This window comes from Phyllostomus hastatus, unplaced genomic scaffold (assembly GCF_019186645.2).
Source record: "Phyllostomus hastatus isolate PE091 unplaced genomic scaffold, TTU_PhHast_1.1 phas_scaffold_501, whole genome shotgun sequence".
Classification (NCBI taxonomy): domain Eukaryota; kingdom Metazoa; phylum Chordata; class Mammalia; order Chiroptera; family Phyllostomidae; genus Phyllostomus; species Phyllostomus hastatus.
Genome location: NW_025334033.1, coordinates 11,013,028 through 11,031,563, shown reverse-complemented (window position 1 = coordinate 11,031,563; position 18,536 = coordinate 11,013,028). Strand labels below are relative to the sequence as shown.

The window sequence follows — 18,536 nt, the reverse complement described above, 5'->3', positions numbered from 1 at the left end:
ACAAGTGAATTCAGATATATTATCCCACATGCACACCCTGTATACAAAGGTACCTTATTCCACTTGACAACATAGCTTGGAGATTGTTCTGTATCAGTTTATATAGAGCTACTTCATTTTTTTTCATTCTTGTATTCTTTTGAATGCATGTGTCACAATTTATCTGTCTAGTACCTTATTGATGGACATTTAAGCAGTTTCCAATATTTTGCTATTGTAACTACCAATACAATAGGTATACTTGTAAATATTTTATTTTATACACATTTAGTTACTTGCATGATAGAATGTCTAGAAGTGATTCAGATGTATAGACATTTAAAGTTTTGCTAGATATTACTTGGGTATTATTTGCCATATTTAACACATACTTAATGAGTACATTTGGTCTATGTACTTTCTCAATTACAATACCATCATATGTCTTATTATCTAGGAAACTTGGTCATACTGCATTCCCCTTTTAGAGATTTCTTTTTGAACCTTAGAATCAACTTTTCTAGTGTCAGAGAAAAAAACTTGTTGGCATTTTTATTGAGAATGCATTAAACTTAAAATCAGTTATCTTATCTTTTATAGTCATTTTTAATAGATTCATGTTTTCCAGGTAAACATAATGTCATCATCAAATAAAGAAAAATTTACCTCTTAATTTTGCATGAAGAATCTTTTTTGGGGTGTGTAAGAAGGCAGCAACTTCATTTTTTAATATAATAAGATTCTTTAAATAGGTAATAGTTTAAAGTTTTAAAAGTATAAAAGGGCCAACATGTAGAAAAATCGCCTTCTGACTACCATCCCCCAGCTCCCCTCCCCACAAGCAACCAATGTCCTTTGTTGTTTCTTCTGTGTCCTTCTATAGATACCCCAGCACATGCAGGCCAGCACAGCTGCCCCAGGGGTGCTTCTGGTGACAGTCTCAGAAGCTCAATCAAAAGCTGGATTTTAGAAGGTCAAAGACAGCCAAATAGGAGATCCTCTCCTCTGTCTTATCTCCTTGGTGACTGGACAAGTAGAAATAGAAAACAGAGACTCTGGGTCCCATGATCGTTCCAACCCTTCCCTGATAGAGTGTCCCAGAGCCGGCAGGCTTAGAAGAGCTTGGGCCCTGGCTTCTGCTCTTAGGACATTCACTTTTCACCAACAAAGTCTGCCTCCTTATCTCTTTCACACAGATGAGTCCCAGACACACATGTTCTCTCTCTGTATTATCAAAACAGCCCATGAACATCTAGCAACTTGCAGCCCATGATATGTGTAGGGCCTGAGATTTGGGGTTGGATGTGGGCCTACTGTTTGTGGCGTCATCTCTTCCAAAGTCTTTCAAGTGTCATGCAGGTAACATCTCAGAAGGTCTCTTGAGGCCACTGAAGCAACAGGTATAGGGGTTTCTTAGGGGCTTCTCCAGATGGCAGATCTTCTCCACTTCACCCCCGAATCCAGCCTGCCAGGCATACCCCTGCCTGGGCTTCCTAGCATAAGAGATAAAATGAAAAATGGTAACTCCCAACAGCTGGCCCAGGAGATATCAGCAGGGAGGGAATAGGAGAGAAGCAACTTGTCAGGGAGCTCACAAGAGAAGAGGAAGGAAACTCCACTATTTATAGTTCTTAAGCTAACAAAATTACCTTCATCAATTTCTGTCTGGAAGACAGATTCAGAGAGGGAGCCCTGAGCTACTGTTCAAGACAGGCACTTCCTGTGGGCTCCTGGATAAGAGCAACCTGCAGCCATGGGACAGGGTGAGCCAAGCCAGCCCTCCATGGGGCCTGCTGGACTGTCAGCAGCCCTTCCATCATGATGTGTTTTCATTAAAGGAAGCAGGATGGTGGCAGAGGTGATGTGACTATGGCGAGGAATGGTAGTGAGTGCTGGTAGTGGTGGAGGTGATGGCGGTGGGGCCATGCAGTGGCAACAGGGTAGGTTTGGGAAGTAAGTGGTCATAGTTGTGATGATGGTGGTAAGATGATGATGGTGGTGGTTAACATGGGTTTATATTCTTGTCCCAGGATCATCATAACATGACTGTTCTCCCTGGGTTGTGATACTTACAGGAGATGACCCTGGAAACACATGAGGTGTCATATCTTTGAGGCTAAATGGAAAAGAAGGGAAAGTAGGGAGTCAGGGAATCCAACTAAAAGGGGCAAAGGCAGACATGGAGCAAGAGAACAGGCAGACCCAGGTTAGGCAGAAACTTCAGGGGCCTCTGCACAGGTCTGTTAGCACACTGACAGGTCTCATTATAGACGGGGATTGTCTGTTACACTGTATTAATACTCCCAGGCCCCCCTCCTTGTACAGTTCTTCTGGGCTGTGTGGTGCCATAGATTTGGTGAACCTTTAGGGGAAACAGCCAAGTATGATCTTGGGTGAGTTGGTTCTACTCTTTGGGCCTTACTCTTGTCAATATAAAACAAGAGAATTGGATTTAGTGATTTCAAAACCAGCTCTTAAAATTATCTGATTTTGTTCTAAGAGAAAATGAGTAGGGGTGGGCAAAATTCTGGATTTTATTCACTGCTTTTGGATTGGGACCAAAATAGGAGGTCAGCGGTGAGAAAAAGCACTGTTCTTATTATTAATAATAATAACAGTTTCATTTAATGGGACTTACATATCTGACCCTGTGTTAAGTGTATTACAGTAGTCCTCCCTTGTCCCTGTTTTCACTCTTCATGGTTTTGTTACCTGCAGCCAACAGTGATCTGAAAATATGAAATGAAATATTCCAGTAGTAAGCAATTCATAAGTTTTAAGTTGCAGGCTGTTCTGAGTAGCATGATGAAATCTCACCCCATGTGCTTCCCGGGGTGGGAGCCAGCCTGTGTCCAGTGTGTCTGTGCTGTGCACACTGCTGCCCTTTATCGCTTCATAGCCATCTCGGCTTTCATACAGGCTTTCGAGGTATCTCAGTGCTTGCGTTCAAGTAATCCTTATCTTGCTTAATAAGGACCCCCAAAACACTCACAACTTTTATTACAGTACATCGTTATAGCTGTTCTATATTATTAACCGTTACTGCTGTTAATTTCTAGCTGTACCAAATTTGTAAATTAAACTTTATCATAAGTATGTATAGGAGAAAACACAGTAGATAGCAGTGATCTTCAACCCTTCCATCTCATGGCACACGTAAGCTCGTTACGTAAACTAAGATTTTGCAGCACACCAAAAATATATTTGTTGTTGATCTGACAAAAAATAGGTATGATTTTAATGCATTCACACCAGATGGCTATTGTTGTGTTGGCTGTTGTCATATTGCTACTTGACAATCTAAGGGAAAAGAGGTCAGTGTCCCCAATTCAATAGTCAGGTATTGCAAATTTTAAAAATTCTGTGGCACACCTGTTGAAAATCACTAGTATGTAGTGTAGGGTTTGGCACTGTCTACAGTTTCAGGCATCCACCAAGGTCTTGGCATGCATCCCCCGAGGGGAGAGGGTGGGGGAGGACTACTGTATATACATTACTTCATTTAATTTCCACAACCCTGCAGGGAGGAGTGATTATTCCAAGGAAGAGAAAATTGAGGGTCAGAGTAGTTAAGTTACTTGCCTTAGGTGGCACAGCTAGGAAGTAAGTTGAGCCAAGGATTTTGAACAGTGGTCTCTCTGGCTGCAGGGTCTCTGCTTTTTCTTACTTGTCACATTTACTTCTGTCTCAGTGTTCTCTCTCTTCCACACAGCGCTGGGGATCAAGAGCTGTGACTTCCAGGCAGCAAGAAACAATGAGGAGCACCATACCAAGGACATCAGCTCCAGGCGCCTTGTCGTGAGAAGGGGGCAGCCCTTCATCATCACACTGCACTTTCGGGCTCCAGTCCATGCATTTCTGCCCACCCTGAAGAAGGTGGCCCTCATTGCACAAACTGGTAAGTGGGGCAGGCCTAGGGCCCTTTTGTACTGGGACTGGAGGGTTCTTTCCCATCACCCTCCCCTTCCCAGGGAACTAAGGGGCAAATGGCCTACAGGGTACTGGGCCTCAAGAAGTTTTGCCCACCCAGCAGGGCTGTTGTGAGAAGATATTGTGCATAATAAGTATTGTTTATTATGGTTCAGAAATGGCTCAGCAGCAGCATCTCTAGGGGGTTTCTTTTGGTTGCAAATATAATGCCGATTTTGTAGAAAAGCCTGAATAGGATCTAATCCAGGCTAGATCTCATATTTAATTGTTACTATTTATCGAATCTGTACTACATGTCAGATAATGGGCCAAGGTGTTTACCTGCTGTATCTCATGAAGACCTCACACTGATCCCACGAAGCAGGCATTATCGCGATGCCCATTTGTAGACTGCGAAGTCCCCAGACTCGGGTCCATAGGCACCGAGATCCTGTGTGCTCCGGTCACACTTTATCGACTCCCGTTAATGGGTGGGCCCCTCATTCTCCTCCAAAACTAATTTTTTACCTACTCCAACTTTGTGATACTTGACTTCATTACTCAGTTGTGACCAGGAGGTCCAAATGACCAATACATCTGTGTGTGACTGCAGGAGAGCAGCCTTCCAAGGCCAACATGACCCAGGCCACATTCCCAATTTCCAGTCTGGGGGACCAGAAGTGGTGGAGTGCAGAGGTGGAGGAGAGAGATGCCCAGTCCTGGACCATCTCTGTGACCACCCCCTCAGACGCTGTCATCGGCCACTACTCACTCCTGCTGCAGGTCTTGCACAGGAAACCACGCCTCCTGGGCCAGTTCACCTTACTCTTTAACCCCTGGGTTCAAGGTGAGTTTGGACTTGGGTCAGCCTGGGCTGCAAGGATACTCAGCACCCAGGCTCTGAATGCAGCCTGACAGCTTCCTCTAAAGGCAGCGCCAGCCCCAACGCTGGCTCTTGCGGTATCTGCTCCCTAGACCAATGGCTTCTCCCACCCTGGCAGAAACAGCCTGGGGCTTCCCTGGGAAAGCAAAGGCTTATCTCACCACCAAACTCCAGTGTTGGCTCAAGCTATTTGGTCACAAGAGATAACAGTCTGAGAAGACCCTGGCAGAGCTACCCTTTATTGTGACAGTAGAGGGGGCAAGAACTAGAAAGTACTTCAGGAATACAGGTGACCTAAGGGATTAGCTTCTCTGTTTCCTCCTTGGACTCCCATAGATTATCACCAGGTGACTCCAGGTTGTGTGGGACCTGAGGTTTATATAATTTGGGGAACCCTCTTAAAGAAAGAGAAGACAAAATTTTGAATTGCGAAGGCCCCTCCCAAGTCCTGAAGGGGGTCTGCTGAGAGGCCCCCAAACTTCAGATTCATTGGCTTCACAGTAAATCTGTCCTGCTTCTCTCCACATGTTTGATCTGTTCTTACTACTGATGACTGGAGCTGCAAATTCCACCGCAGGCCTCCTGTAGATCAGCAGGGAACTTTATAAAACGGGGGTTGTGCCTAAGCTGAGAAGAGGAGGATGGTGCCACCTGTGCTCTGATAATGTACTTCCCAGAGCCCTGCAGCACCTGGGTCAAATACCTCAGTTTGAAGTGACTGCCAAAGAAGTGATGTCTAGCTGAATTCATAGAAAGTGCTCAGGATGGAGAGGCAAGAGTGTCCTTGATTTTAAAATCAGAGACAAGAGCCCTCTGATTTCAGGCCCCAGGTTTTTCAGGGCTTTCTGAGTTCTAATATCCTTTCCTGCTGTTGCTCTAAGCACCTTCATCCCAAATGGATGCCTGGGGGGATGGTTTGGTTTGGAGACCATTTTCTCCTTCTAGTCCCCAGGTGCCAGCCTAACCATCCCCCACTCCACCCCTAGCACCAGGTGCAGAAAGAGAGGCACTTGACAAGCAGAGGAGGTCGCCTACCACTTCCAGCTTTCTATAGGGGGCCATGGACTCTTCAAAGCCCCCATCCACCTCCCCAGACAAGCCCTTGGATGAGGACAGCAGGGCAGGCATCAGCAGGGGACCATGGGAGTCCCAGACCCACTTGGACACCCCTGGAATGGAAAGTCAATACTTCGGCTTCCACTTCACCAGCCCCACTGCTCCTTCTGACCCTGTCTTGCCAAGTACTACTCTTCCTTTCCTCTCACCCCTGTCAACCTATGTTGTACTGGTTTCTCTGAAACACTACTTTTTAGTTGAACTTATGAGAAAGACATGACAGGCCACCTGGGAATCTCCCTGGGCAATTGCCATATTCTCTTGTGTTGGTAGCACCCTGACTGCACATGTCTTCTGGGACCGTCAGCTTTTTAAGGTTGGTTTGTTGCTGTCTGCCTGGCTGACCATGAAGGTCACCTTGACTGATGCAAAAGCTCTGGCCCCTTTCTCCAATTTCCACCAGAGAAGAAGTTGGGTCCCAGTGGGGGCAGTGAAAAGAGGAAGTTCTTCTTCAGTCCTCATTAGACCTACAGCTGAAGGGGAGACATGTAGCCAAAACTGACCTGGGCGGGGTAGGCAGAGGCCAGGATGTGAAGAGCAGACCCAGCACCCCACAGGCCCTCATCCCTGCCTGCCTCTCACCAGAGGATGCTGTGTTCCTGGAGAATGAGGCGCAACGCTGGGAGTACTTGTTGAACCAGAACGGCCTCATCTACCTGGGTACAGCTGACTGCATCCAGGAAGAGCCCTGGGACTTTGGCCAGGTATGGGGGCCTCCAGGGAAGGTGAGGGGACAGTGAACCTTTAGTGTTCAGGCCAGACAGAGCTGGCAGGTCCAAAAACCCCTGGTCATGAGACAACATGTTTAAGAGATTTCTGCCATGTGGTACCGCTCTTTCCTCAGGGCCATGTCAGACCATCCTGTACAGTTTCCCGAGTTATCTTCTAAAAGACCATACAAATTAAACTCTTCTGTTAAATCCCCACTGTCTATAGGATGACAACCAATGCCCTGGCACCACACACAGGCCCTTTACAGCCAAACTACTGCTTTCCTTTCCCCAAGAGCCACTCAGGCTCCAGTTCCTGGCCAGCCCATCGATGTGCATGCTGAATGTCCCCTCCACCTAGAATAGCTTCCCTTCTTTGTCACCTGGGAAGCTCCTATCCATCTTTTTAAGACCTTCTGAAAGCCTTCCTCAGCCTTGAAAGGCAAAGCGAATCCCTGCTGCACTCTCTGCCCTGGGTTGGCATCTCTGCTACAGCCCTGACCACGTGGCTGAGATCTGTAGTCTAAGTGGCTACGTGTCCCTCTCCACTCCTAAATGTGGGCTCTGCAAGAGCAGGGGCTGTCTTGGTGTCCTCCACACGTGGGTCAGTGCTGGCAGGAGCAGTAGGAGTGCACTAAATGCATAAAGATAAAAATGAAAGGAAATAAGAAGCCCTGGTCTTCAAGAGTTATACCTTATTGGGATTGGACTGCCAGACACCGGGACCAGGGGGCACTGGGAGACGACAAGGCAAGGGAAGGAGGAGGGAAGCGTGAGTCTGGGAAAAGGACAAGGTGATGGGGCTCAGTTGTGCGATGGGAACCCTTCATTACGGCTCTGTGTGGTCCTTACAGTTCGAGGGGGATGTCTTGGACCTCAGCCTGGACCTGCTGAGTGTGGACAAGCAGGTGGAGAAGTGGGGCAACCCTGTGCATGTGGCCTGCATCTTGGGCAGCTTGGTGAGTGAGAAGAGGGAAAGGGGGAGCCCTCTAACAGAGCTTCCCCCCTCTATGGCCCTGGATGTCTTCAGGGTGTGGGGGACAGTTCCTGGAGAAAGGCATGGAGAGGAGGAGAGGACAGCAGCATCCATGGGAGAGAGAAAAGCAAAGGGAGGTATCATTCCTCAAGACTCAAGCCAATGAGGACTAAAACTAGCCTGGACTTCCTCAGAGCACTCCTCTGTCACCTGCCTCCTCCCCGCAGGCCCCTGCAAGGGAGGGGGTAGGGTCCATCTTAGTCAGTGTTTGCAGCTAAGGTGGTCAAAGGGACTTGTTTTTATTTCTAAAGATATGTAGACCATGAAGGTAGCTTGGTACTTTCCCATTGTTCCTAGAAGTCCTTCCCAGGAATAATGTGTTCTCCATCTCCTCTTGTGCCACTAGACTCTCCTCTGAAGAGGTGGTGAGAGACAGAGCCAGCTCATGAGGAGGAGGGTTAGGATAAGTGGGGCCCCAGACCCCAGGTGCAAACACCCTCAAAGGAATTGGGACCAGGCAAGTGGAGGAGCAGAAAACCCAGCCCCCAGCAAGGGGCCACCCGCATGTTCCTCTTGTGGCTTTCTTGGCCAGTGTGGTCCACAAACCCCTGGCTTCTAGAGGACTTGTTTAAAAAGTGGATTCCTGGGCTCCCCTAGGCTCCCAGAGGTTATAACCCAGTGAGCTAAAGTGGAGCTCTGGAACATGTAAGTTTAACATGGTCCAGGTAATCCTGATGCAGATGATCTGTTCACCATACTTGGAGAACTGTGATGAGCTCTCTCCCCACCCCCATCCACCTTCTCACCCCAGCTTACACCCTCATCCCCACCCCACCCCGAGAGCTGTCTCATCCTGGGACTCACATTATGTCCACATGTTTCCCCAAACAGCTGCACGCCCTTAAGAAGAAGAGTGTCCTGCCCACCCCGCAGCCCCAGGCTACCCAGGAAGGGGCCTTGCTGAACAAGCGCCGGGGCAGCGTGCCCATCCTGCGGCAGTGGCTCACAGGCCAAGGGCGACCTGTGTATGAGGGTCAGGCCTGGGTGCTGGCTGCCGTTGCTTGCACAGGTACAGGGCAAGCTCACCTTGGCCACTGTAGTGTCTGCCTTTAGGGTGCCCTGCGGGAGGGACATCTCCAAAAGCAGGTACTGCCTCCACTCTACAGCATTTCCTCTCCATCTGGTTCAGATGCACCATCTGGCAAGAAACCAACTACTTCTTCAGGGCTGCTCCTCCTGACCAGCCTCTGCTCCTCTCTCCCCTCAGCAAAGCTGGGCCTCTCTGGAGAACTCTGCTCCCATCCCACTTTCACCCTGAAACTTCCCTGGCCCTCCACCCATAGACAGAGCAAGCCCCCAGTGCTCTGCCAGCCTGCCTTAGGCTCTGCCAACTGCATAACTTGTGTGGACTTCAGTTCATGACCTTTATATATATGTGCCTGGTGTCAGTTCTAACTTCCTGGTGCCTATGCCCCTCCTCTTTCCATGGTATCACCTGGCATTTAAGACAGTGCCTGCCCAGAGGAGAGACACTGGAGACACTAGCTGCACCCCGCACCCCTGGCCTCTCTGGGGCCCTCTGACTCGGTCCCTTCTACACAGTGCTGCGGTGTCTGGGGATCCCTGCCCGAGTTGTTACCACGTTCGGCTCAGCCCAGACCACCGGTGGACGCCTGTTTGTGGAGGAGTGCTATGATGAGGAGGGGCTTCAGAACGGAAAAGTCCAGAGAGGAAAAATCTGGTGAGGAGCCGGAAAGGGATAGAGACTCTGGCTGGAAGGGCTCCAAACCCAGTGGCAGAACCCCAAGGGAACCCACCATTCTGAGCAGCCCAGGCACTGAGAGAAGGCCTTCAGGACTCTTTGACGCTAGTGGTCAGTTGTAGCATGCAAGCCCCTTCCTGGAGTGTCACAGCCACCTGGACACAGCACCCTCCCACACCCCAGGCAGCAACTGCTATTTCTAGCATCTCTTCAGGACTCCATTTCCCCGACACTTGAACTGTTCCTTTGCCACCTTCAGGATCTTCCAGACTTCCACGGAGTGCTGGATGGCCCGACCTGCTTTGCCCCAGGGTTATGGTGGATGGCAGATTCTGTACCCAAGTGCTTCTGAGGGAGGTGGAGGTAAAATCTGGGGGTGGGCTCAGAACCACCATGGGCTGGACAGAGCTGTGCAGGCTGAAGAAGTCCCTCAGAGAGGAAAGGGGAGTAGCAGGTGGTCCAAAGAGGGTCTGCATCCCCTAAAACAGGAAAAGTGGAAAGAATGATAGTGGCTGGCAGAATGCTGACCCGATGCCAGTGGGCTCAAGGGGACAAGGGTGTTAGCCACCTCAGTCCAAGGCTGTGGGGAGACTGCCCCACCTCTGAGCAATGGGCGTGACCACTGAACCTCTGGGAAAGGTAGAGGGGCTTAGGAGAGCTGGTAGTGGTGCTGGGTCAGGAGCTTGTAATGTGAGGCTTCTGAGATTCTGGATATGGATGAAGAGGGTATTAAAATAGGTTCATGCTCAGGGAAGTAGTCTTCAGGAGCCATGAAATATGGTTCTTTTTCCCCAAGAACAGACCAGCTACAGAGCCTGGCATATATAAGTGCTCAAAAAAGGGGACCTATTCCTATTATATCCAGAGCAAAGCTGGCTTAAAAGCCCTGTGTACTGTGTTCCCCCAAGGTTCTACCTGTCCAGTTCCAGGCCCCTGTCCAGGGCTCCTGCCACAGGCCATTACCAAAATTATTGTCACTGAATGTTGTATTTCACTCTGTATACCCTTTTAGAAACCCCACTGCGTGCCCACCTCCGACCTTGATCCCCAGGGAGGGCAAATAGGGTCTAGGACAGGAACTGAGCTTATGGAGCTCTGACCTGAGCAGAGGTCTGGGTGTGGCTCCTCTTACTCACTGACCCTTCTGTCCCTCAGCCCTGAAGGCCTGTGATCTGGTCCCTGTCAGAGCAGTCAAGGAAGGGACCCTGGGGCTGACCCCTGCAGTGGCAGACCTTTTTGCCACAGTAAACGCCTCATGTGTGGTCTGGAAGTGCTGCGAGGATGGGACACTGGAGCTGACCAACTCCAACACTAAGTATGTCGGCAACAACATCAGCACCAAAGGTGTGGGCAGCGACCGCTGCGAGGACATCACTCAGAACTACAAGTACCCTAAAGGTACTGGGCAGGGGAGGGCCCCAGGCTTCTCAGCCCCTGAAACAGCAAGAGAGGGGAAGGGATAGGTAGACAGACGCAGGCTGCAGGGAGTTGTCATCCTGTCCCCACCATGTAAAACAGGGTCTCTCAACCTGCTTTGACACTCTCGACATTGGGGGCCAGGTGGCCTTGTTGTGGGGGTTGTGCACCACAGGACATTTAGCAGCTTTCCCAGCCTCTGTCCGCTAGATGCCAGCTCCCCTCTACCACTACCTCCACCGGTTGTGACAACCAAAAATGTCCCCAGACATTTCCAAATGTCTCCTGAAGGGCACAGTTGCCCCCATTTGAGAACTATGTATATAAAACAACACACCAAATACTAATTCCAGCTGCCAGAAATGTTCTTGCTCTCCCCCGCCTACCCAGTCCCTCTCAATCTGTTCCTCCCTCCGTATTAGTTCATGGCACCACTGTCCACCTATTTGCTCCAAGTGTGAGGCTTGCACTGTCGTCCCTCCCTGCTTCGTCAGCCCACATCACTCTCACATCCATCTCCTCATTCCCTGTTGCCTGCGGGTGACCCAGGGCCTCATTTCTCTGGTCCCCGGTATTCCGATAGTCCCCTACCTGGGCCCCCGGCCTGCAGTCCCTCTGCCATTATTCCCATTCCAAACTTTGTTTCCTGAATGAGCTTTCTAAGTCACAAGTATAATTATGTTACATCCCTCCTCCAGAGTGTCCTTGGAATAAATTCAAACTCCTTCACTTAGAAAGATTCAACTCTCTAAACTGTCATCAGAGACAGTGTGACTTGTCCAAAAGGTTACTTTTCCAACTGTTCAGGGGCAAATTCATAGCACTTGGAAAAGAACTTGGTCCTTGAGTGACTTGGAAGGGACACTCTGTCCCTTGGTGGTTGTGCTGAGTACAAGCCCCTTTTTCTCTTTTTAACCTAAATATGGCCTTAGAGGTTTGCAAAGCTTTTGTGACTTTGGCATTTGAGCAGCAGTGGGTAAATGAGTCTTATTTGTGAATAAGAGGCCTCTTTGTTTATCCTTTCTTCAGGATCTCTTCAAGAAAAAGAGGTGTTGGCGAGAGTCCAGAACAAGAAACTGGAACATGGGGGATATGATGGCAACCGTCCTCCCAGTCCTGAGACTGCCGATCCTCTGTACTTGTTCTTGGAAGCACCCACCTCCCTCCCCCTGGGAGGGGATGCCCAATTCTCTGTCACCTTGATTAACCCCAGTGACCAGGAGAAGAGTGTGCAGCTGGCAATTGGGGTGCAGGCAGTGTATTACAATGGCGTCCTTGCTGCTGAGCTCTGGAGGAAGAAGATGTTTCTTGAGCTCACTGGCAACCTAGGTAACTCTCTATGGCCCTGCCAGCTGCTCAAACACCCAGCTCCCACCCAGGGCAGATTGCAGCCATAAGGCTCCCCTGGCAGGTCTCAATAGATGGCTTCTAGCTTCTGGTGCATGCTCTCTCTCTCTCTCTCTCTGTCTCACTCAATATATGTTTATTGTGCTTCACATAGAAGGAAAAACACTGATTATTATGATGGCAGTAATATAACTAAACAGACTATAGCAGCAGTGTAAAAAGTGTTTGGTAAGTTAAACAGAATACAATGGCAGAGGAGCATTGCATCCTGGCTGCAGCAGGCTGCCTCTGAGTAAATCAAACGGCACTGGGTCTTAAAGGATGAGCAGGACAGTGATGGACAGAAAAGTGAGGCATGGGCATTCCAGGCAAAAGACATGTGTTCAGGTTCTTCCTCCCAGAGACTGTCTTTAATTGGTCTGGGATGAGGTCCAGGTGTTTCTCTTTTGGGGGGTGGTGGTGGTTGTTGTTTTTAAACTGCCTACATTATTTTGTGGTTGAAATTTCCTGGACAAGAGCAGATGTTTTCTAACTTTCCTGTAATCAGAATCACCTAGGAAAATTTGATGTTCAGCCTACACCCTAGACCAATTAAGTCAGAAATTCCATGGTTGGAGCAAGATAGAATCAGTGTGGAATAGATCTTGTCTATATTATTGCAACAGACTTCTAGTCACCACCCTCCCTCCAGTCTCTCCACCATGTTTCCCTTCTGAGGGGGTGCTAGGGAGGGGAGCAGCGGGGGGAGTGGTATGGGAGCTGGGCAAGGCCAGGCCACACAGGAACTTGTAGGTCATGCTAACAGTTTGAGTTTTGTTCTCTGGGCAACAGGTAACTGGTGAAAGTTGTTACAGGGAGTCATTATGATCAGAAATTCATTTTTTCAGGGGTTTTTTTTAGCCTCACCCGAGAACATGGTTAGTGATTTTAGAGAGAGAGGAAGGGGTGGGAGAGAAACATCAATGTAAAAGAGAAACACCAATTGGTTGCCTCTCATAGGCACCTGACCGGGGACCAAACCCACAACCTAAGCATGTGCCCTGACTGGGAGTCAACCTGAGACCTCTTGGTTGATGGGATGACACTCCAACCAACTGAGATACACTGGCCAGGCAGAAATTCATTTTTAAAAAAGAACTTGGGAGAATGGAATGGAAGGGGTTTTACTAGAGTAGTGGTTCTCTACCTTGGCTGCACATTGAATCGCCTGGGAAACTTTAAAAATACTAATCACCACCCAAGTCTGATATAACTGACCTGAAGTATGGCCTGGCATTGGGATTGTTTTATAAAGCGCCCCATGTGGCTCTAATATGCATCCAATATTGAGAACCACTGGATTAGAGGTTGAAAGTTTTTGTTATAATCAAGAAGTGAAGGAAAACTATCAGCACTTCAATTGAAGATACATTAAGACGGTTATAGACTGGACTTGTGAATATGTATGTGGGGGTGGGGAGAGAGCTTCCAGTTTGAAGGGGCCTCTAGAACAGGGAAAATGAGGAAGAAAAGGTTTGGAGAAAAGATGATGAGTTCTGTTAAAGATGTTGGGTTTGAAAGCCCGTTACTTAGGCAGTATGCAGCTGGAAACCTAAACCTGGTACTCAACATTAAGGCCTGGGTTAGAGACCAGATATAAGAATCCCAGAAGAAAGGTGTGGCCAAGAGTCATGACGTTGAAGAGCTCAATGGAGCAAGGAGGACTGTGAGAAGAGAGGATGAGGAGGGAACATGGGTGACACCAGCATGTAAGGGGCAGTTAGGGAGAGAACAGAGGGTAAGGGAGATGGAGAAGTCAAAGGAAGGAGGGGGCACCCAGCAAGGGCAACAGAGAGGCCATGAGAGGTCAAGGTGGAAAAGTGTCCATTGGCAGAGTAGTCTTACTCAGAAGTGATGGTGAATGCCAGCTTCCTCGGGGTTAAATGGACTGAGAGCTGAGGAGGTAAGACAAGGTGTGCAGTTCTTTCTGGAAGAATGGATGAATAAAGAAGAGAAGCTGGGGGTTAGTCAGCCAGAGACACTGGGTAGATGGAGGGTATTTGTTTTTCATTTAAGATGAGGGAAAGTGAAATCTGCTTACATGTTGAAAAAAATAATCAGCAGAGAAGGAAAGCCTGAAGCCTCAAGAGAGTTTTTTCATCCTTTTTTAAAAATTGAATTTCTTGGGGTGACATTGGCTAACAAAATTACATAGGTTTCGGGTACAGTTCTATAATACATCATCTGTACCTTGTATCGGGTGTCCACCATGCCAAGTCAAGTAGGAAATACAGGTTTTAACTGATGATGCAAACTTTGGGGGAAATGAGAGTCAACTAGAATAATTATAGCTCACATTTACTGAACGCTTATTTGTGGCAAATGTGATATTAAATGTTTTATGTGCATTGTCTCATTTATCCTCACAACAACCCTATGAGGCAGGAACCATTATTATCCCCACTTTCCAGATGAGGAGACCAAGACATAGTTCACAGCTAGGCATTGGCAGGGTCGAAAACGAGCACAGGTTTTAAAAACAGAGGACTAGACTCAAGCCGGGGGGGGGGGCACCTCATCCTCCTGCTGGGACAGTGACAGTGGGGGTAGATGTCAATGTCTGTAGGTTGGGAATGGGAACATGAACTTGGAGGATTCCTTAAGGATGAAGGATGGCCTTATTTTCTCTGACAAAGGGAAAGAGAAGAAACAGAGAATGGGAAGGAACTAGCATATATTCAGCAACAACTGTGTGGCAGGGTCTGAGATGTGCACTCTGTTTGCATACTTCATCCAACTCCAGCCAGGGGGGTGTTATTAGATAAGGCAACTGTGGCCAAGAAAGCTTGACTTGTTCTAGTTCAAAAAGGCTGTTCCACAACCCCACTGAGGTGGCCTGCCAAGAGTGTTATGTTAGTGGAGGTGGGGATGGTGGTGAAGGATGGGTTCTTGAATGAATTCAAGTTTGGAATTGCTGTGCGGACTGAGGCATCTTTCTGGCTTTGGTGAGATCTTGACCTCTTCGCATTGTGCGTGTAACTACTGCTGGGTCCGGGGCACACATGCTAGCACTGATTCCTCCTGTCATGTGTCTCAGTGAAGAAAATCACCACCATCCTGTCCTACTCCTATTTTGAGCAAAGCCCACCCGAGAACAGCTTCCTCAGACTTACCGCGTTGGCAACGTACTCAGAGTCCAGCCTCAGCTGCTTTGCTCAGGAAGACATCGCCATTGGCAGACCATGCCTCACCATTGAGGTAGGCACCAGTGTTCCCCCAAGTCACCCTCATTTACTATTATTCAGGCCCCCATTTCAGAAAGAATCAGGGCCCATCACACTCCAGGGCAGGTGACTCTGCTGCAGGATTACTGGAAAATGCTAGGTTGAGAGCTCCTTGTCTTCACAGAGATGGTTTCTTGCATATGGTGTTCCGGTTTAAATCTTCCACCTTCTTTAGGTGGTTCAGTAAAGGTGTCTAAAGTTGGGCCTTCCCAGTTGCTGCCTCCATACTTACAGGGATAATAGCCTATGTCTATTTAGCACATTATACATAGGCCAATGTATTTTCACCTCCTTCATGTCTTTTAATTCAAAAGCCCCATGAGGTGGAACTGTTTCCATTATTTAGATAAGGAAACTGTCCTAGAGAGTAACATGTACAAGATCATAAAAATGAGGCATTTTAGAGATTTATGGCTCTTGGTCTGGTCATCTTTCCACATGTCTACCTTGGCCAAAATAAATGTGATGTGGTTCATGCCCTCAAAGAGGTTATAGTTGGGTAAGAGAGACACAACTTTTGGTCTTACATGTAAGTGCTTTAATAGAGCCACAAAGTCACTATGGGATAAGTGAAGTAAAGGGGATTAAGTCCATCTGATTAGTTTGAGGAAGACTTCACGGAGGAGGTGGCATTTATACTGGACCTTGAAAAATGGGTAAGCTTCCAGTGCAGAGGTAGGAAAAGGCCACTGCAAACAGAAGGGGCCTGAAGGCAGGGAACCTGATGGGTGTGCTAGGGATGGGAAAATACCAGATGTGGCTTGGATGTCGTTTAGTCAAGGGAAGAACAAATGAGGTTGGAGAGGTGCGTTGGGGTCAGACCATGAGGGGCTTTGAGTGCCAACTGAAGCTATATTCCCAAGACAATGGGAAAACCTCCAAGGTCTCGAAGTGGAGGAGAGGCACCTTCAGAGGCAGTCTGTGATGGATCAAGGATGAGAGTAAATGCAGGAAGACCAGGTAGAGGGGTAAAGAAGTCAGCTGTGGGGTTGGGATTAGGATGCCAGAGATAGGAAGGTAATGGGGAGGGTACAGGGTGGGCACCCAGGAGAGGAAGGAGTGACTGTGGCTCTGTGTCTGTGGCCCCTGCTCCAGGTGTTGTCTCTTCCCGCAGATGCCAGAGGCGGCAGAGCAGTATCGACCTCTTACAGCCTCAGTCAGCATCCATAACTCTCTAGATGCTCCCATGAAGGACTGCATGATTTCCATCCTTGGAAGGGGGCTCATTCACAGAGAGAGGACCTACAAGTAAGAGACCACAAGTTTCCCATCCCTGTGACGTATCTCAGCTGGTCAGAAAGGCTGGGACCCAACATTAGTAACTAACTCGTTTTGCGGTGTCAATGGAGACAGTGCAAATATGCCCTGAAGTAAAACAAAGGGATTAGGGACTGTCTCATCCTGGGGACCATGTGTGCAGGGACAGGAGTGAAGGAGGCTCTATGCCCTTTAGGCACCCACCTGGCCCCTGGTTGCTGCCCTGATCATACAGGAAGAACCTGATATTGGTGGTGAATGCAGGGGAAAGGGTTGGAACTGGGTGCTGGAGAATATCACAGGGAGGGTAGGCTGCCCCTCAAAAGCTGCAATCTACTAGTGCCCACCACAAGAATAAATTCTGTTTATTTGAATATTCTTTTATTCTTATTCCCTACTTCCATTCCTACCACCCTTCATATCCTTTTGTTAGTATGTGTAAAATGTCCACTGTTGCTTCATGAGCCTGTATTTTTAACTTATATAAATGATGCTGTGTCTAATTCTTTTCCTTTTCACTCAGATCTAACCACATATATATAGTCCATTGCTTCTGTTACATAATACATAATGCACATCCCCTGCTTCCTACCACTCCCCTTCACAGTGATGGGCACCCAGAGGGCTTCTAACTTCCGGATGTCACAAATACTGCTGCAAAGAACATCCCCAAACATGTCCCCTTGTGTACTTGTTTGAAACTGGAGGGGGAGGAAAGGAGATACATGCCCAGGAATGGACCTGCCGAGTCATAGGATGTTTGCAGAGTGGTTGTTGGAGCCTCACTCCCTCCATGCAGTCCCTGACCGTTTCTACATTCCTACTCTCCCTCTGCTCACACAATACCCAACTTTCTTTTTACACCTAAAACAAATAAGATACTATCTCATTCTTGTTTTAATTTAATTCTTCATGTGTTTATTAGCCTTTTTCATTTCTTCCCCTATAAAGTTTTTTGACCACTTTTCTTTTGGTGTTCCTGCTTTTTTGCCTTGTTTATTTGCAGGAGTCCCCCATATAGACTAGGCATTAGTCCCTTGTTGGTTTTAAATGTTACAAGTGTCTTCTTTCATGATCTCGCCCCTCATTATGTCCACTGTGTCCTTTAGTGAATATAAACTATCCAGTTTTGAGTTTCTACTTGCACTGCCCCTGAGGTCCCTGACTGGTTGTCTGGTATTGAGCCACTGCTTCAGCCTCATGAAACTCAGTGAGACACTCTTGCCAGTAAGTTCAGAGAAGGGACTGCCAAGATTTAACCAGACATTTGTGATCTCCCAGATCAGCTGTGGGGCAAAGGTCCTCAAAGGATATCTGCACCATCCCCTCAGTCACCGTAAGAGTCTCCAGGCAGGCGTGAAGGCTGCTGATGGGGCTCCGAACACTGCCTATTGACATACAGATATCTCAGTATACCCGCCATGCCCACTGCATTTAGCAGTGCAGTGTCCCGAAGCTAAAGCTTTTCCACACGTACCCCAATACTGTTACCAAGAGTGGAAACAAACTGAAGTCACAGGGGATAAAAGAAACAACACATGCAGCTTGGAAGCCCTTAGAATAGGATTTTTCTTCTCAGCCATGAAATTGTTCACCATAGAGAGGCTCCTGTCTTCTACCCCCTTAAAACCTCCTGTGTCAACCTCTTCAAGTAGGGAAGGATCAGAATCCCTGGGACCAGCAAAGCAATGAACCTGGGATAGAATTAGCACCTGCCTTTTCCTTTATTTCAGATTAGGTCCTGTACGGCCTGGAGACACCTTGTGCACCCAATTCCGGTTCACACCTACGAAGGTGGGGCTCCAGCGGCTCACGGTGGAAATGGACTGCAACACATTCCAGAACCTAACCAACTACAGAAGTGTCACTGTGGTAGCCCCTGAACTTGCAGCTTAAACGACCAGCTCCAGCATCATGT

At 48.2% G+C, this 18,536-nt stretch overlaps 1 protein-coding gene across 1 annotated transcript; it reads left to right on the top strand.

Moving 5' to 3' along the window:
• Positions 1-1,650: 1,650 nt before the first annotated feature.
• On the top strand, positions 1,651-18,514 carry EPB42 (erythrocyte membrane protein band 4.2). The gene is made up of 13 exons (XM_045823397.1): positions 1,651-1,742; positions 3,692-3,877; positions 4,502-4,735; positions 6,473-6,591; positions 7,452-7,556; positions 8,465-8,642; positions 9,176-9,314; positions 9,595-9,698; positions 10,491-10,733; positions 11,781-12,080; positions 15,175-15,335; positions 16,476-16,609; positions 18,352-18,514. Exons 1-13 carry the CDS (start codon positions 1,733-1,735, stop codon positions 18,512-18,514), a joined length of 2,076 nt encoding a protein of 691 aa, XP_045679353.1. The 5' UTR covers positions 1,651-1,732.
• Positions 18,515-18,536: the final 22 nt, after the last annotated feature.

Coding starts and splice junctions, on each gene's coding strand:
- EPB42 (XM_045823397.1), top strand. Junction 7,557..8,464: donor CCTGCATCTTGGGCAGCTTG/GTGAGTGAGAAG, acceptor TTCCCCAAACAG/CTGCACGCCCTTAAGAAGAA. Junction 15,336..16,475: donor GACCATGCCTCACCATTGAG/GTAGGCACCAGT, acceptor CTCTTCCCGCAG/ATGCCAGAGGCGGCAGAGCA.